We start from the raw sequence: 18,647 nt of genomic DNA on the forward strand, positions 1-18,647 counted from the left end.
GGCGCCGGCGCTGCGTGCGGCGCGGGTTACCCAGAGTGCTTGGCGCGGGGGCAGCTCACTGGAGTTTGGTTCTCGAGGCAGCGGCAGCGGCGGCGGTGGCGGCGGCGGCTGTGGAGGAGGCTCCTTCCTGGCGGTGGCGGCTCCTCAGGCGGCGGCGGCGGCGGCTCGGGCAGCTCAGGCGGCGGCGGTGGCTCCGGCTCCCCCCCGTCCCCCCGCGGGGAACATGCGGCTCCGCTCCCGGAGGCCGGCGAGTGAGTGACCCCCCGCCCGGTCCCCGGTCCCCCCTCAGCCTGCCCGCCCGCCAGCCCGCCGGCCCGGCCGCCCCCCCCGCCTCGCTCAGGCAATGACAGCGGCTCCGGCCTCCCCGCAGCAGATCAGGGACCGGCTGCTGCAGGCCATCGACCCCCAGAGCAACGTAAGTGTCCCGGGGGGCCGCGCCGCTCTGCGCGCACCGTGACGGGGAGGGGGGCGGCGACGGCCGGAGCGCGGGCGGCGGGCGGTGGGGCACCGGCCGCATGGGTCCCCTTCCCCCCTCTCCCCCGGCCCCCTAGCCCGGGGCACCGCGCCGCCTTGCTTCCTGTGTCCCGCAGGAGCCTCCTATCCTTGGGCCACCCACGGCCCGTACAGACCCGGTCCTGACCGCCCGGACCCCAGCCTGGGGCCACTACCGGACTGGTGCTATCCGGAGGCGGCGAGGGGGAGCTCGGCAACGCCGTGTACGCGAGACCGCGGCTTCGCGTTTGGGCCGTGAGGCCTGCGCTGGGGTTTTGGGCAGAGTGATCTTTCCTTGGAGGGTTCGGGGAAGGGGAGGCATGTCTCGGGTACCCGGCTGTCCTTACCCCCTTCTGTGCGCCCTCTTCTTTTTCGGGGGCCACAGGAAAACCTGTCTCAGCCACCAAGGGATGGGAGGAGGCTGCGAAGCAACTGGTGTCTCGAAATGCTTTCTGGAGCCCTTCTGCTGACCCCTGAGGCGCTTATCCTGACTCTTCCTTCGGCTTCCCTGGGAAGCCCTGCCTGGGGTGCCCAAGCCCCCTTCTTCTGGGAGGAAAGCCCTTGAGGGCTCTCTCCTCGGAGCTAGAGCAGGGCTGCAGGATCTACCTGCCCCTCTTTATTTTTTGCCCTGGAAGGTGGAGGGGGGTGCGATAATTTGGGCATTCCTGGCTGTCCTCTGGAGCTACTGCTGGTTGGTTTGGGGTGGGAGCTCCATTCCCTTGACTTTTCTGTCTCTGCTCTTGTTTCCATCTTCTGTCTGTATGAATAAAAGTCATGCCTCCAGTACTAACGGGGTCAGATTTGGGGGAGGGGGCTCAGTATTTGTTCTGGATTACTAATTCTGTCTGACCCAGAAGCACCCTAGGGGTTGGCCTACTCAGGCCTTTCATGGTGCAAAGCCAGTGTGTTAGCTCAGGCCCCCCTTGTGGGGATGTGGCCACTACATATCACATTCTTGAGGGATTTTCACTTGTACATACCGACTGAAAGAACATATTCTTGTGGCTTTAATGTCTTGGGCAATAGGAAAATGGGTAGCAGTTGTTGATGGTGAGCTCCTAAGGTTTGAAACAAGGTATTGCATTTGCTTAAAGACCAGGAAGTGATAGTTCGTATAGCTAATATTCCATGGGCCAAAGTCAAATTTTCCTTATATTTGGGCAAGTAACGCAGATTGTGACTTACCTGAACGGGGGAATTTTTTGTTTTAAGTAAGCTGGGACATTAGTAATATGTTGTCTAGAATTCTGGAGGGCTTTAATTGAAATACATTTGTTTGTACAATTTTGCCAAAAAAATTGAGTGGAAAATTAAACTTTTATCAGGTATAAAGATTCTGACACATTCAGCCCATTTAGGTAAGCGTTTGCCAAAGTAGTTCTGTCATTACCATTTGCTGCAGACAACACTGGGCTCCAAAGCCCAGTATGATGAAGTTGTTGGTAGCAGCTCTTGAAGAATGTTTTCTGCATATTTTGTATTGTTCTAGGCAGAATTAGCAAAAGAAATAGCAGAAAATCCCCCCCCCCCCAGCCTTTTTAATGCAACACTGTAATCTTTAATGTAGTTCAAAGCAAATTGAATTTAAAGTTGATAGTAAACATATTAAGTCATCCTGGCTGGCTTATTATTTTCAACTATACTGAAAGAAGCCTCTTTTATTACTGATAACTGTTAACACTAACCATTAATGCCAGTTGAGTAAGTAATGTTAGAATCAGAAAGAAATCTGTCCATAGGTGTGGAAGAAATCTTAGATGAATTCCATGGGTTAGTTAAAGTGCTTCAGGGGACAGTTAGTTGGGGGTGAAGAAATAGACAGTAGAAGAGATGGATAGAAAAAAGAAGATGAGTGTGATCATAAAGCTCTTCAATTCAACAAGCAAATTGCTTTGTGTAAGGTGCTGTGTTTGGTCCTGGTGATACAAAGAAAAAAAAACCAGTTTCTGCTCTCTAGAAGCTTGCTTTCCAATGGGGATATAAAACATGTACACAGGTAAGTTAACACCTTAGTTCAAAGAGGGAGTGAGCATTAACATGTGAGTGAGGGGTCATGAAATGGTTAATGGAGAACGGTGAGCCTGCAGGGAAGCTCAGAATTGTAAGAGAATGGAAGGGAGGAAGGAGTGCATTCCAGGCTGTACAAAGGTGTGGAGCTGGAAATGAAATACTGAGTTTAGGGAAAAGAAAGGGCATTTTGGTTAGAATGTAGAATTCATGAAGGGAATTAATGTTGTAATGATCCTGAAGGATAGAGCCAGATGCTGAAGAGTTTCAACATCAAGTTGAATTGTTTGTATTTTATCTTAGAAGCAATAGGGAACCATTGAAGATTCTTTAGCTGAGGAAATGACATGGTCAGACTAATGCTCTAGGAAGATTATTTTAGCACCTGTGTGGACAATGGATTGGAGAGAGGCAGGGAAATTTAGGTTTTGGGAATAGTCCAGTGGAGAGATTTGTACCTGGATAGATGCAAGACCACATGCAAGACATGTGGTAGAGGTAGAATTGACAAGATATACAATTCACTGTTGAAATCCTTAAATCAAATTAATTCAGGCAAGGGTGGTTTTTTTTTTTTTGATAGGTGCAGTATTTCTTGTTTCAGCTATGTCATCTTGTTTCTTTAGCTTTTCTGTACTCCAGAGGTCCAAAGTTAAATGTTAAGGAAATTATAATATCAGATTCTTTTTCGTGTACCTACCCACTCAGTTACTAATGGTAGCCTTATAGTGTGACAATGAGTTTATTTCCTAGATTACCGATTAAATTGGAAAAATTATTTTTAATTCTATGGATAATCCAGTATTTTGTTGTTTTTTATAATAAGAGTTTGGTATTGAACTCCATATGGAGATGAACTGGGTCATTGTGTGTCATCAGGTTATTTTGTACTTTCTTACTACTTTTGCTTCAGCTACTTTGCAGTCCCCCCAATTTCAACTACTCATTCCCCTTTGTAATCATGTTGCTCCAACCTCCCATTTCCATGTATGGAATGTTTTTCCCTTTTTATTTCTGTCTGTTGAAATCCTGATTCTCCACAGCTGAAGTGTTCTCTGCCTTATCAAGTTTTTCATTTCTCTATTCATATTTTATCTCCTTCTTACATTTTAAACTTCTTGTGGTCCTAGCTAGACTTCTTTTTTTCCCTTCCATCTTTGTATCTACAATTGTTTATATGTAGAGGGCACATAACGATCTAGGTGCATTGAGTAGAAGTTACAGAAAAGCAGATTTAGACTTCTGATACTTCTAATTCTGAGATTCTGTGATGTTTCTTGAACTTGATTGAAGAGTGACACCTGGGTTTGAGAGCCTGGCATGCAAAATTGTATTTTGTGTCAAATTTACATGGGATAGTGATTCTTAAGCTGGGGTCTGTGAACTTTGTAGAGAATGAAAACCCAAAAAACTTTAATAACTATTTTTAATATAATTTATTTTCTTTGTAATAACTGGTATTTTTACTTTATGCATTTAAAAGCATTGTTGTTTTGGGGATCACTGGACTTTCTATGCAGGGCCAAAATCCTGAGGAAGAACCCTGTGATAATCCCTAGGGAAGGCTGTACAGACCACAGGACTCCCAAAGGAAGACCAAGTGGTAGCCGTCCCTTAATCTGTTGGGATCACAGGGCCTCCTAGGGGTCAGACCCTAAGGAAGACCCAAGGGATGGCCCCTTAGGATGGTGGTAAGATCACAAGGCTCCCAAGACAGGGCCGGAAGTCCCAAGTGATGTCCCCTTAAGAAGGCCCCAAGGGAATCCAGGGTGGTAGCCCTCTTAACACCGCAGTGGGGATCACAGGACACCCCAAGACAAGATCCAGCAGTAAGCCCGGTGAGCTTCCGCTGCCTGTTGCTTCCCTTCACTTGACCCTAGGAAAATCCATGTGATTTGCCCATTCATACCCAAAGAACTCAGGACCAGAGTGGGCAGAGGAAGGCATTTTATTACGCTCCCCGAGAGAGCGGGTGCAGTGCTCATGGGAACACTCACACTGATACAGCTGCAGGAGCAGGGGTAACCATTCCCTCCACTCCTGCTAGAGTCATGGTTAGTTTACAGTCTTTGTTTTTTACATAGTTTTCCTAGGTTATACAGTTTATATAAATAGGATAATAAGGATACAGAAGCAAAAGTGAAGTTAATTAGATTTTCCTTGTCTTAGTTTAGGATTAAACTATAATTCTTTTACTTTGCCTACTTTCCCTCTTTAACATATGCAAATTATGCAAATCAATAGGCCTGGATTCTTGACCAAGACTAGACCCTAGATAAGCTTGAACAGGTTTAAGTGGGTTTGGCCTCTCTAATTCCCCAGACTGGCTTCTCAAAAAGTATGCACATGTGTACAAGCCTCTGACCTCTCACCTGACCGACCTTGAGGCCTGGTCTCTGCTAAAGCTGGGGTGGGGGAGGGCGAGGAAGCACACCTTTAAGTTCTGTGGAAACAAAACTCCTCCTCCCATTTCTTACAGTATGAAGAAGGGATATAGGTTTTGCCAGGCCACCAAAGGCATCCATGACAGAAGAGAAGGTTAAGAACCCCTGATGTAGGATCATATGTGAAGAGGGGTCATTTACCATGGGTATTAGCTCGACCAACTTTGGTTGTCTTTGCCTTTACCAGGTAAATGTTAAACATTTTGGGTAACTGACACAAGGTGCTTGTGGAAAAAAATGGGACATTGTCAAAGACAAAACTAAAATTAAACCTTCTAAGAGATGTAATAAAGAAATGGTGTCATGTATTTCTTGACTTCATGGCTGTGCAATTATAGTTTAGTGCCTAAATTTACCTTTTGGTTGAAAATTAATGTCAGACAATTGACCTAATATTCATACATCTGTAACTTTGGGGAGTCACTTTGCTGCTTCTGCTAATAATTGTATCAAAAAAGATTATTGGTATTGGGAAAAGTATTTCCTTGTTCTGGACTGTAGCACCAGGCATATTTCATTTTTAAAATTTTATTTGGCTGAATCTGAGTTTTGAGTTTCTTTTAGACTTGGTTGTAAAGGCTTTGGCAAACTCTCATAACATTGCTTTTCAAAAGGCACCTGAAATTATTTAAACAAATAAAGCTATACTCTGTAATAATAATAATAACAACTGTAGCTCACATTCATATAGCACTTTATAATTCAAAAGTGTTTTCTTCACAACTCTGAGAAGTACCATTGTTCTCTTCTTTTAGAAGGGAAAAATGAGGCTTAGAGAAGGGAAATGACAGAGCTGGGACTCACACCCAAGTCTTCTTACTCCCAGTCTAGTGCTCTTTGTACTACGCTAGGCTTCCATCCCCAGTAGTTTTGATAGTTTATATTTGTGTATTGAGCAACAAGCATTAAGCATCTAGTCAGTGGGATACAAAGATGGAGAACAAGAGTGTTATACGAGGAGTTTATAATCTGGTCGGGGAGGAGGGGAAAAGGGGATAAGTCATTGTGATAGTTGGAAAATTTTCTTTTTGGTGGGGCCTAGGCTATCATAACCAATGGTTCTCTTCTCTTACCCCACATTCCCCCAGTCTCCCATACCTAGAAACCTCTATGTTTCATTCTGTCAATTCCCAATGTCTCTCTGTCTGAGACATCAGAAATGGGAAACCCATCAGATGGGTCTGAGAGAATCTACCTCCTCCCTGTTATAATCCATGGCCTTCTCTTGAATTGTGGAATATTCTGCTTGTGTCTTCCTGTAGCCCTCTTGTGGATTGGTACAGTCATATACAGAACTAAGTATGTTGCAAGGTAGAATATGAAAAAGACAAAGATGGGATATTCATTATTCATTCAGTTACACTTAAGCTGAGCCTTGAAGGAAGAGAAGAATTTGAGGTGGAAATATGGTAAAGATTGTTTAAAGAGGCTCTAAAAGAAGAGACAGCCTCATGATCAGGTGCTGGGGAGGATGAGAGGCTAGGGGACAAATGAGAAGACAAGTTTGGCTGCAGCGCAGTTTGGCTGCAGTTCATGAAGGAGAGTAGAGTAGGATCCATTGGATCTTGATTGCAGAGGGCCTTCAATTCCTAAGGAGTGTCTATCTATTTCTCTGGCCCCATGTAAACTATGACTCCTGGGCTAAGTCTTCATCACCTCTGTTTTTGTGAACTAAGAATGGTTTTTACATTTTTAAATAAAGAATACAAGAACAGGAATTAGTTTGCTAATCTCTGCTCTAGGCAAACGGAGAATCACTAATATTTTTTAAGTGTTACGGTCAGATCTGAATACTAGGAAGATTGTCTTGGTATATGTGCAAAGAATGTATTGGAGAAGGGTGACCAGTTAGGAGGCTATTAAAATAGTCCGTATGAGAGAAGAGAGACTGATAACAAAATTGCGGAGGTAGACATGGTAACTGAATAGAGGGGATAAGAAATGAAGAATTAAAGATGATTCTCAACTTTTGAATGAAAGTGTAGGAGAACGATGGTGTCATCAGCAAAAATAGAGAAGTTGAGACAAGGAACAGGTTTTTTGGGTTGGGAAGATGAGTCTAGTTTTAGATATGTTGAGTTTTGAGGTGTTGATGGAATATCAAGGTAGAAACGTTCATTTGTCAGTTGGAAATGTGAGTTCAGGAGCATTAAGCAGGATATGTAGTTTTGAGCATTTGTCCGTTTAAAGGTAATGAAACCATGAGAATGTATTTGATTGCTATAGGAGAGAGTATAGTGCTCAAAGGGGAACATTCATACTTGGCAGCTAGTGGAGGACTGTGAACTGGAGGAGTGGTTGGAGACGGCAGAACCAGGAGATAGCCAAGGGAAGGGAGGGCATTGTAGATCTTGGAGGAGGGAATGGGCAGTGTTACATGCTGCAGAAAGGTCAAGGAGAAAAGGCAGTTCAAAGATCTTTGGGGACCTTGGAGAGAACAGTTTCAGTATAATTGCATTCCACCTTTTTAGCTTCTTTTCACACTACTCCCTGTTACACACACTGCTGTCTAGCCATACTGTTCCCCAGTTTAACATTCCATCTCCTACTTCATTGCTGTTTAATATTCAGTCCCTAGCTTTGCTCCTCAAAAACATTGTCTTCAAGTTGCAGCTCAGGTGCCACAGTCTTTGCTGCTTCTCCCCAGTTGTTAATGTTCTCTCCCTGCTTACGTTACCTTGTATTTACTTGTCTTACTCTGGGTTTCTCTCCTTAACTTTTATGCCATGTAACTCCTTGAGGGCAGGGACTATTTTTGTACCTTTCACACAAAAAACTTATAAATGTTGGTTGAATTGAAATGAATAGAAAAATTACCAAGTAGCTGCAAGGGCCCAGAGAAGGTTAGCTACCATTGAATTTTTAGTAGACCTGGTCAACATTTCTTTTTTTCCTTTTTAGCTCCAGTGCCTAGCATAGTACCTTGTCCATATCATGCACTTAATATGTGTGTATTGCTCTTTAGCATTAACAGTATAGGGGACTTGCGAGTAGAAGCAAAATAATGGAAAGTTATGACGTCATGACAGTTTTTTGGAGCTTTTCCTTCAATTCTGTAAGGTAGGTACTTTATCCCTATTTTACAGATGAGGATAATGAGTCTCAGAAAAGAGAAATAGCTTGCTGGTAAATAGTAGGGCCAGGACTCAAACCCACATCTTCTGACTTCTACTACAGTACTTTACCACTATACCTTGTTGAGATTGTTTATAAACACTAAGTATTGCCTTTGGGTGCCTCAAAAATCTTAGTACATTAGTGTAAAATCTTAAAAAAAATCTTTCTGAGTTACAGTTGCACCAACTTAATTTTATAGATAGTATAAGTAATGGAATTACCTTTTTTATTTACTCCCTTGGGAAAATATGGTGGATTCAAATTTAATTTTTGTTATCTATTAAGTTTTTTTTGTCTCTTAAATTATTGTGAGTGTAAGAATAAATTTATATAGGGTGTTGAGATTTGAAAAAGTATTCTCTCTCAACAATTCTTCAGGGTAGGTATTATTGCAAATATTATCTCCATATTACAGATGACAAAACTGAGGATTGGACAGGGGAAGTGACATGCCTCTGGTCACATACTTAATTTATCTGAGTCAGGATTCTAGCCTAGGTCTTCTCATTGCAATGTAACACTTTCTATCACACTGTGCTTTAGGCTTATTCGTGACTTGGACTGGGTCATAAATTTTTGAATATGGAATAAGAAAATGTTTATTGATCATATATCCTACTAATTATGATTCTGTGGTATGTCCTATATTTCAACTTTTAAAATATTTATTTCTTATGTTTTTACGTTGCTTAAATTTTTCCCAGTCTCTTTCCCCCAATCCCTCCTGGGAAGCTATCCCATATGACAAAAGAATATTTTTTAAAGAAAAAGAGGAAGAGGAAAAAAAATCATCAAAACCCATCAATATGTCAAGAAATTTCAAAATCCCTAATTTGGTTGCTTACTTAAACAGTTAATTATATGAATGATTATGACCCCCCCAAATTAATACCTGGTGACTAACTTTCATCGGTCAACAGATAGGCATTAAGCAAGGACTACTACTTTGTGCCATTTCCTGGGCTTAAGTGTTGGGTATACAAAGACAGTAGTCAAATATTCTGTCTCTAAGGGGAGAGAGAAACACGTTATATATACATATATACACGGAAAATATATAGTATATGCAGACTATATCCAAAATAATAAATAGTAGTTTGTAGACAGAGTACCCTAGCACCTGGGGGGGGCGGTCAGGAAGGGCTTCATGAAGGCTTCATGTTGCTCTGAAGGTTAAGTAGGGCAGGGATTCCAAGAGACAGAATTTAGGAGGGATACCATGGCCAGCAGAGAAGACAATCAGTAGTACAAAGTTATAAATAGAGGAGATGGAGATTCGTGGGTAGGAAACAGCAAGTAGGCCAGTATGGCTGAACAAGAGACTGCATGATGGGGAGTGATTTCTGTGGTTTGTCCTTCATTCTCAAAGAGGATCATGACATCAGGAAGGCAATGTCATGACTTGCAAGTAAATTGGATTTAAGTGAGGAAGGGCTGTGCAAAGTCACCAACTCACCAGGAGTGAGTTAAGACCTCAGGGTTGGTTTTGCATTTGTTTTCTCACTAGTGATTTGGAGCATTGTTTTATATGGTTACTTATAGTTTAAGTTCTTTTGAGAACTGTACTTTTACTCCTTAACAATTGAAGATTGACTTTTGGTCTTACCTGTCTCAAAAGTCAGTGCAGTTTTAAGCTTTAGAAATGTAAATGCTGCAGATTTTTAAAAAACATCATTTGAAAGTTCACTTTTTTTACACGTAGTTTTGTGAATTTTGACTAATAAAATTTTAATTTTAACAAGATGGGGCACTCTGTCATTATACATTGTGTGTGGGGGGGACGGACGGACGGGATGACAGTTTCTGGATAACACTGGTGGGTCACTAGAAAAAGTCCCCTTGCTCTTGAGCACTTCTGTCACTTGTTCTTTCTGTATTACATTTTTTGATGGGGTCATGATGAAACTGTCATGTATGCATCAAAACCTTGTTCTTTGGTTTGACTTTAAGGCTAAGATTACGAATGCAATCCTTTCATGCACTGAGTTGATGAAAGTTTTTTACAAAGCTTGAAAATTGACTAGAGTTGTATATATCACAAGGTGGTGGTTAAGTTGAGTTTTATAGGAAACATCCTTGTTTAAAAATTTAAATAACTTGTCACGTCTGTTTTGTAAGTTTGTAATATATATACACTTTTGAAGTTAAGCTTAAAATTGCATTAAGACTTTTGGGACAGCCTATATGTTAGTTATCATATATAGTTTGGATACCAAACCTTTGTGCAGTAGCATTTTAATTCGATTCTATCCTTTGTTTAATTCATCTTCCATATAGATACCAAATTGATATTCTTAAGGCACAGGTCTGATTATGTCACTCTTGTGCTCAAAAATTTTAGTTGCTCCCCATTACCTCTAGGGCCTGGAGTCAGGAAGACTCGTCTTCCTGAATTCAAATCCAGCCTCAGACACTTACTAGCTGTGAGACCCTGGGTAAATCATTTAACCCTGTTCACTTCAGTTTTCCTCATCTGTAAAAGAGAAAGAAATGGCAATTCTGCCAAAAAAAACTCCAAATGGGGTCAGCAAAGAATTGGATATGACTAAAAGATGACTGAAGAACAACAAATTACTTCTAGGACCAAAAACAAAATTTTTAGTTTTGTATTTAAAGCCCTTCCCAGTCTGGCTATTTTTAAAAATTGGATCTTAAAATTTTTTTCAAGTAACAAGTATTTTTTTAATTAACCTATTCCTTTCACTCTCCTCCCTTTATTAATGCAAATTTAAAAAAAAAAAACAAAAAAGTATCATTCAGTACATATCTACATGATCCAGCAAAACAAACCCCTGTATTAGCCATATGTGAAAATGTATGCGGCTCTGCATTTTAAATTCATCAGCTCTCTATAAGGAGGTGTCATTCATGTTGAGTCTTTTGGATTCGTAGTTTATCATTGTGTTGATCAGAGTTCTGAAGTTGTTCAAATTAGTTTTTCCCCATAATGTTATAAATTTTTTTCCTTGTTCTTTCACTTTGCTCTACATCACTTCATAAAGATCTTTCTAATGACTTTTCAAATGGAAGTTGTCCATTTCATCATTTGTTATGGCACAGTAGTATTCAGTTTTATCTACATACCACAGTTTGTTTAGCCATTCCCCGGTAAGTAGACATTCCCTTAGTTTCCAGGTTTTGGCTACCCTAAAAAGAGTTACTACAAATATATTTGTACATTTTCTTCTTTCTTTAGGGTATTATAGTCTGTCTTTCTAAACTGATTTTTACAGCCCACCTCATATACTCTACTTGTTGTTTCTGGTATAGGACATTCTGCCTCCTCCTTCTCTCTTGACGCACAGGTTATCCTCCCATGCCCAAAATTCTTTTTCTCCTTAACTTTCGCCTCTCAGAGCCTTTAGTTCATTTTAGGTTTAGTTCAAGTGCCGTTTCCTACCAGGAGGCCTTTCATTATCCTCGCAGTTGTTATTGCTTTCCAATTTTCCAAATTATGTAGTATTTGCTTTATGTGTAAATTTTGTATTTACTTGTCCAAATTCATGTGCTTTTCCCCAACAGAATGTGAGCTCCTCAAGTTGTGGGACTGTTTTGTTTTTGTCTTTGTATCCCTCAGCCTGGTGAATTGGATTTGACCCTAGGTCATCTGACTCCAGATCCAGCATGTTTTCCACTCCATCATATTTTGGAGTCAAACTGTGGAAGACTTAAAATTCCAGGTTGAGGTGTTGTTATTTTATCCTAGGTATAATAGAGAACACTAAAGATTATTGAGCAGGGAAATGAAATGTAGTCAAACCAACAACGCTTTAAAAAAATTCTCATATCAGCTGTGTGGAAGCTTTTGGGAAGTGAATTAATTGAATGAAAAACCGTTTATTAAACACATACCTATGTGCACAGCCCTGTGGTAAATGCTGAGGATACAGGTGGAAAAAGATAGTCCCTGCTCTCAGAGAGTTCAAATTGTACTGAGGAAGACAACATATATAGAAGGTTTCAGCTGCAAGTCAGGTAGAAAGGCCAAGTCTTACGTTGAATGACAAAACCTATTGTAATGCACCATTTTAGATATCATTCCACCGATAAACGCCATATCAGTTTCTGGTGTTGAACCATTTGACAATGTCAGGGACTTTAGTTTCAAGAACTTTATAAATGAAGCACCCATAGAAGCAGTTGCCAGGCCCCATCCAGATGGAGATTGCTTCCTAAGATGGAAGGCTTCAAGGGTTTTCCTGGAAGCAGGACCAATGATGAGGGATGGAGGGAGGACACTGTCTCTTACTGGTGCTCTTGGGCTTCCTTGAAGCAGGGCAGTGGCAGTTAGTTAGTGGGGATGCTTGGTCCCTTTAAGGAGTTGTTTCTTCCCTCAGGAGCTGGGCTGGAAGCAGGGCTGGTCTGGAGGGCACTGCTTTTCTTCTGTTCTGTTTGAGGAGAGTTGGTGGTTGAAGTGTTGGTGGTGGTTGACTTGAGTGGCCCAAGCTGTCTCCTGTTTTTCCCTCAGGATGACTTATGGAAAAAAAAATAAAAGAATGGGAATTTTCCAAATTCAGTACAAGAGTTTCATTTTCTTTCTTAGGCCAGAGTGCCTAAGGAGAGGTAACTCAGCTATAGTGTATATCAATGTGTAGTACTTAGAAGCAAGTTGTAACTAACGTATATCTGAAGCTGGTGATGTGGAAACTCAGAAGCATTCTGTAATAGATAAAGTTTCTAGACTACTAGAATGTATATGTTCAAAGCTATCTTGGGCTTGGAGGTTAAAGGAGCAATTGATCTGTTTGGGAAAAAAAAGCCTTAAATTTTGACCTAAGGTGAGAAGGATAAAAGCAGTTGTAGATTATTCTTGAATTCTTAGAACAGCTGTAAAAATCAATAGCCCCTCAAGGCTAGAAATCTCAGTGGTGTAAGGTGAGGGAGAGTTGAGGTAATTTTTACCATGTTTTCATTGTCTAACTCAACTTTTTTCCTAAGATGCAGCATCTGAACTTTAGAGAAGGTGGTTTGGAAAATAGCTGTGAGCTTGCTCAGTGATTTTCCTCCTGGAAAATTGAATACGTAGGTTTATTCCTCTTTTCTAAGTTCTGATCAGCTCTTACTGATTGCTTGAAGCTTGGATTCTTTTCTAAGTGCTTTACTTTGTAAGTAGAGTATGTGCTGCAGTGTTTTCTGTGTAGCAGAAATGAGCCACCTTTATCTGTACCCTGTGATGACTAGTATTAAACTTTTAGAATGTTTGACCTGGATTGAGAAGCAACTTGTGGCTGTGGAAGAAACAGTTTAAGAAAATTGGCTGACCTATATTTTGCACCTATTATCATATATATTGAATTGAACAAGTATGGGAAAAGTTCATGCTGGGGGGTGGTGAGAGTTGCAGAAGGATCTTATGTTCACATTTTCAAATATTTTCCCAGAGATTCTTCAGACATATCATTAAAGGTATCATTGATAACTCTGGGTCTCAGTTTTTTTCAACTGTGAAGTACTTGGGAGAGTAGGATTAGATAATCCTTTAGGTCCCTCTTACTTTTTAAATCCTGTGACCAGATGTTCTCTTCCAATACTAACCTTCTAAGTCATTGGGGAAGCACCTTGGAAAGGAAATTATTGTAGAAGTGGTATGATTTTTTAAAATATTATTATTGAAATGCAAGGCATTTCTCCTTATCCTCCTCTCTTTCTCCCCCCATATAAGTTCCTTAAGGGCAAGAATCTTTTAATTTTTGTTTTTATAGTCCCATCCTCTAGCATATTGGTTAGATACCAGTGACAAACAGCCTGGATGGGTTTTAGTCTGTATTATCAGGTGTAACATTCAAATAAATGAAATCACAGAACCATTTGTGTATTTAAGTATTTATCATTAGCAGTTAGTGCAGTGCTCTGCACATATGAAGATACATTAGGTTATATTTTGTGAATATTTTGTCTGTCCAGATGCCAGCGGGAGATCTGATCTTAAGGATGTAAAAGGACTAACACCATGTGAATATTGAAAGGTAGAAGTTCTTGTGTGAGATTCTGAGCAAGTAATTATATTTATTGGAAAAAATAGGAGTTTTGAAAGCCCCTATAACTAATTGTAGAAAATGTTACCTAACCTCATTTTGTGGTGTTGTCTTTTTTCAGTCATGTCCAACTCTTTATGGCTCCATTTGGGGTTTTCTTGGTGGAGATACTGGAGTGGTTTGCCATTTCATTCTTTAGATGATTTTACAGATGAAGAAAACTGAGGCAAACGGGGTGAAGGGACTTGCCCACAGTTACATGGCTAGTAAGTGTCTGAGATCAGATTTGAACTTAGGAAGATGGTCTTCCTGACTCCAGCCTTGGCATTCTAACCACTGTGACACCTAACTCCCACCTCATATACCTTTCCAGCCTCTCCTTTCCTTCATGCTATTCCCTGATGTTGTCCTAGTCTCCCTTGTCTTTTGCTCATGGGATCTACCATGTGGGGAATGGGTTATTCCTGGTTATTGAAGCCTACTTCTTATGAGGTAGAGAATAGGGCACTGGACTTGAAATGATCCTGCTTCAGACCCTTGACAGCTGTGTGATGCTAATCACTTAGCCTTTGTGTTCCTTAGTTTTACTCATAAGTAAAATGAGGATTTAGACTTGATGGCTCCTAAGTCCTTCTAGCTCTAACTCAGTTCTAAAACTATGCTAGAATTTGGGTAGTTGTAAGAACAGCCATGCAAATATTTTATTGCAGGCTACCTTTCTTTGTATGCAGGTTGTAAAGGGCTTTGAATACCAAACGGGATTTTGTTTTTGATCCTGAAAGTGGTAGGGAGTCACTGGAGTTTATTGAGTAGGGGAATGACATGGTCAGACCTTCACAACTTTAGGAAGACCACTTCAACAACTGTGAATGGAGGATGGACTGGATTGGGGAGAGGCTTTGAAGCAGGCTGACTCACCACAGGCTATTACTGTAGTCCAGTTGTGAAGTGATGAGGTCCTATACCAGAGTAGTGGCAGTGTCAGAGGAGAGAAGGAAGTGTATTCAAGAGATGTTGCAAAGGTGAAATTGACAGACTCCCTTCATTGTACACCATTTCGTAGAAGTTCCTGGGTTTTTCTGAAACTGTCCTTTTCATCATTTCTTATGACAGAATAATATTCCTTTACATTCTCATATGATAATTTGTTCAGCCATTCCTCAATTGATGGATACTTATTTTCTAGCTTTTTCCATGACAAAGAAGAGGTGCTATAAATATTTTTGTATATGTAGGTCCTTTTTCTTCGATCAGTTTTTAGTGCATAGGGTATGATTTTCTTAATGCTGTTTCTTATATTTGGATTTTTAACCTGATAGGGCTAGATAAAAAAAATACTTCATTTAAAAGGTTTACTAACACAAAAGGGAACAGTAGAAAGTTCAGAAGGGGTAACAGACAAGCAAGTCTGTGATCAAATTACAGTTAAATTTAATACACGCTTAAAGCAAGCCATGTGTAATGCTTTCTATAAAAGCATTCATGTTTCTTAATTATCAAGGTCATCATAAAAAATTAAAGTTTTCTAATAAACTAATGAATATTATAGATATTATTGAATAAGATTTTCTATCCCTGATCGGTCTCATATGATAACATTGGCTCATATTTTTATAGCTTTTTAAAAAATATATTTTATTTAAATATACATTTTAAATAAAATATATTTTATATATATATATTTTTTATATTTTTATAGCTTCCTCCAAAAACTCCTGTGAAGGAGATAGTACAACTATTTTAATACATCTATTTTTATAGATGAACCTGAGCTTCATATAATTTCAATGACTTACCCAAGGCCTCCACCCAGTTAGTAAGTAGTGGAATCTAGAAACAAACCCAGGTCTCCTGATACCTAGTATGGTATTCTTTCCGATGTACCTACTATTTAGTTCCAACTTTGGGGCACAAGCAAGTTAAGGAGTCCCGGGGAAGATAAGAAAGTGGTTTACTTTTGACATGGGCTTTGTAGGTAATGAACATTTACGTGGGTCTTACATTCTTTCCAATACTAAAGCCGTAGAGTAAGGGGGAATTGACGACCTAATTTAACAAAGGTATAGTCCTTGACTCCTTGCTCTTACATCCCCCTCCCCCAATAGCAAATTTATCGCTAAGTCCAGTTGATTCTGTCCTGTAGCTTCTCTGATATAGACCCCTTTTTGTCCTACAGTGCTGTCCTGGTGCAATAAGGGTATCAGCTCATGCCTAGACTATTAAAATAGCTGACTGGTTAATCTTCCTGCATCAGTTCTTTTTTTTTTAATTAATTTTTTATTTTTAGTTTACAACAGTCAGTTCTATAAGTTTTTGAGTTCCAAATTTTCTCCCCCTCTCTCTCTTCCCTCCTCCCCCCCAAGACGGCATGTAATCTGATATAGGTTCTACATACACCTTCGCATTGAACTTATTTACATAATAGTCCAATTGTAAAGAAGAATTATAACCAATGGCATGAATCATGAGAAAGAAGAAACAAAACTAAAAAAGAAGGAAAAAAAGAAAGCAAGTAGTTTGCTTTAGTCTGCATTCAGACTAATTCTTTCTCTGGATGTGTGTGCATAACTTTTTCCATCCTGAGTCTTTTGGAGCTGTCTTTGAACACTCCTGAGAAGAGCCAAGTCAATCAAAGTTAGTACTTACAGATACCGTGTGTCTGTAATTGCGTATGATGTTCTTCTGGTTCTGCTCCTCCCACTCAGCATCATTTCATATAAGTCTTTCCAGGTTATAATGAAGTCTGTCTGCTCCTCATTTTTTTATAGCACACATCAGTTCTTTTATACCTTAAGATAGTGACAGGTCAGTTCACCTCCAAAGTGTCAACAGTTGGCTAGTATTATAGAGGGACTCAGTACTACTTAGCTAAGTGTTTAACTAACACACACACTCCTCCCCCGCTCCCTCACCCTCTACTCCACCTTGTACTGTTCCATCAAGGCCCCTTTGCTGTATCTCAGGACACTCCGTCTTCAGACTCCTGGCAGTTTCCACTGGCTGTTGTCTTCAATTTATCCTGCATTTAACTCGTTTGCACATAGTTTCTTTTTCATGTTGTCTACTCCATTATACTGTGAGTATCTCAAGAGCAGGGACTGTCTTTTACCTTTCTTCTCTGTCCTCTTGGTACTTACCATGGTGTCTGGCACATGGTAGGTTCTCAATAAATGTTTATTAACTGCTAATTGACTGACATATTTCAGTCTGTTCTCCATTCAGCTGTTAGAGATTATTTTGGTGGGGGGAACAGGACTAACCATGTTTCACCCCAATTCAGTAAATTCTAGTGGCTCCCCATTGCCCTTAGGATCAAATATGTAATTCTCTGTGTGAGTTGTAAAGCCCTTCCTAACCTGGACCCTCCCTGGCTTTCCATTTTTCTTATATTACTCACTTGTACTTGCTCTGTGATCCAGTGACTATGGCCTTTCTGCTATGCCTCAACCTAGAGACTTCATTTCCTTGCATTTGTATCAGTTGTCCTCCATTCCTGGAATTTTTTCTTTCCTCATTTGCATTTCCCACCTTCCCTGTCTTCCTTTGTCTCCACTGAAGTCCCACCTTCTTACAAGAACCCTGACACATAGTAGGCATTTACTTAATGCTTGTTTACTTAACGACCCTTGTGTCACTTTCCAAAATGAGGAATTTAGAAAATGAGACGGAACAGACTTTCGGTTTGCCATAGATAGGTCATTTTCCTTTAATATACTTCCCAATGTTCACTTCACAGATTTTCTACCTCTGCACATTTGTAGACATGACATCCTTGCCTGGAATGCACTCTTCTTCATCTCTACTTTCTAGAATCCTTATCTTTCTTTAAAGAGCGCTCAGGTAAACTACTTTGTGAAGCCTTTGCTGATTGGGTGCTTTCCCCCCCACAAATTAGCTTCTCTTTTCTTATCTGTGTACATGACAGATTTTCTTTCCCAAGTATATAGATTACAAATTCCCTGAGGCGGAGGTTCTTTCTGGCACCTTGCCCTCTGCCCAGCCTAGATAGCACTGGGTAAATGTTTGTAGCATTACGTTGAATTCCCCTTCTTACTCCCTCTACCATGCTATAGCAGTCTTCTCACCCTGGAAGTTCACTCTGTTCCTGGGGCTCCTTCCTCTGATTGGCTGGTTTTTCCCATAACCTCCATTTAAAGAAAAGTGTCCAGGCTAGCTTTGTGTTGTTTCTCTCTGAGCTTGAATCTTGACTCTCTGTACCATGCTCCTATGGTCTGGCAACCCCTTGGCCATGGGGTGGGGAATCTGCGACCTCAAGGCCACATGTAGCCCTCTAGGTCCTCAACTGTGGTTCTTTGACTGAATCCAAACTTCACAGAACAAATCTCCTTAATAAAAAGTTTGTTCTGTAAAACTTGGACTCAGTCAAAAGACTCCACCCAAGGACCTAGAAGACCACATGTGGCCTCGAGGCTGCAGCCTCCCCATCCCTGCCCTGGCCCTTAGCTTTTTAATTTTCTTTTATGTGTTGTCTTCCTTCATTAGAATGTATTGACCTTGAGGTCAGGGACTGTCTTTCTGCTTGTATTTGTATTTCCAGAACTTAGCATAGTGCCTGACATATCTAAGTACTTAATAAATGCTTGTTGATGTG

General features: G+C 40.6%; 1 protein-coding gene across 1 annotated transcript in view; it reads left to right on the forward strand.

Annotated features, from left to right (window-relative positions):
• Window positions 1-343: 343 nt before the first annotated feature.
• MED26 (mediator complex subunit 26) overlaps window positions 344-18,647 on the forward strand; it is a 129,235-nt gene continuing 110,931 nt past the window's right edge. The window contains exon 1 of the mRNA XM_036765818.1: window positions 344-415. Within this exon, the coding sequence (XP_036621713.1) occupies window positions 344-415 (72 nt within the window). The remainder of the gene's footprint in view (window positions 416-18,647) is intronic.

The sequence above is a fragment of the Trichosurus vulpecula genome, chromosome 1 (assembly GCF_011100635.1).
Source record: "Trichosurus vulpecula isolate mTriVul1 chromosome 1, mTriVul1.pri, whole genome shotgun sequence".
NCBI classification, from domain to species: Eukaryota; Metazoa; Chordata; class Mammalia; order Diprotodontia; family Phalangeridae; genus Trichosurus; species Trichosurus vulpecula.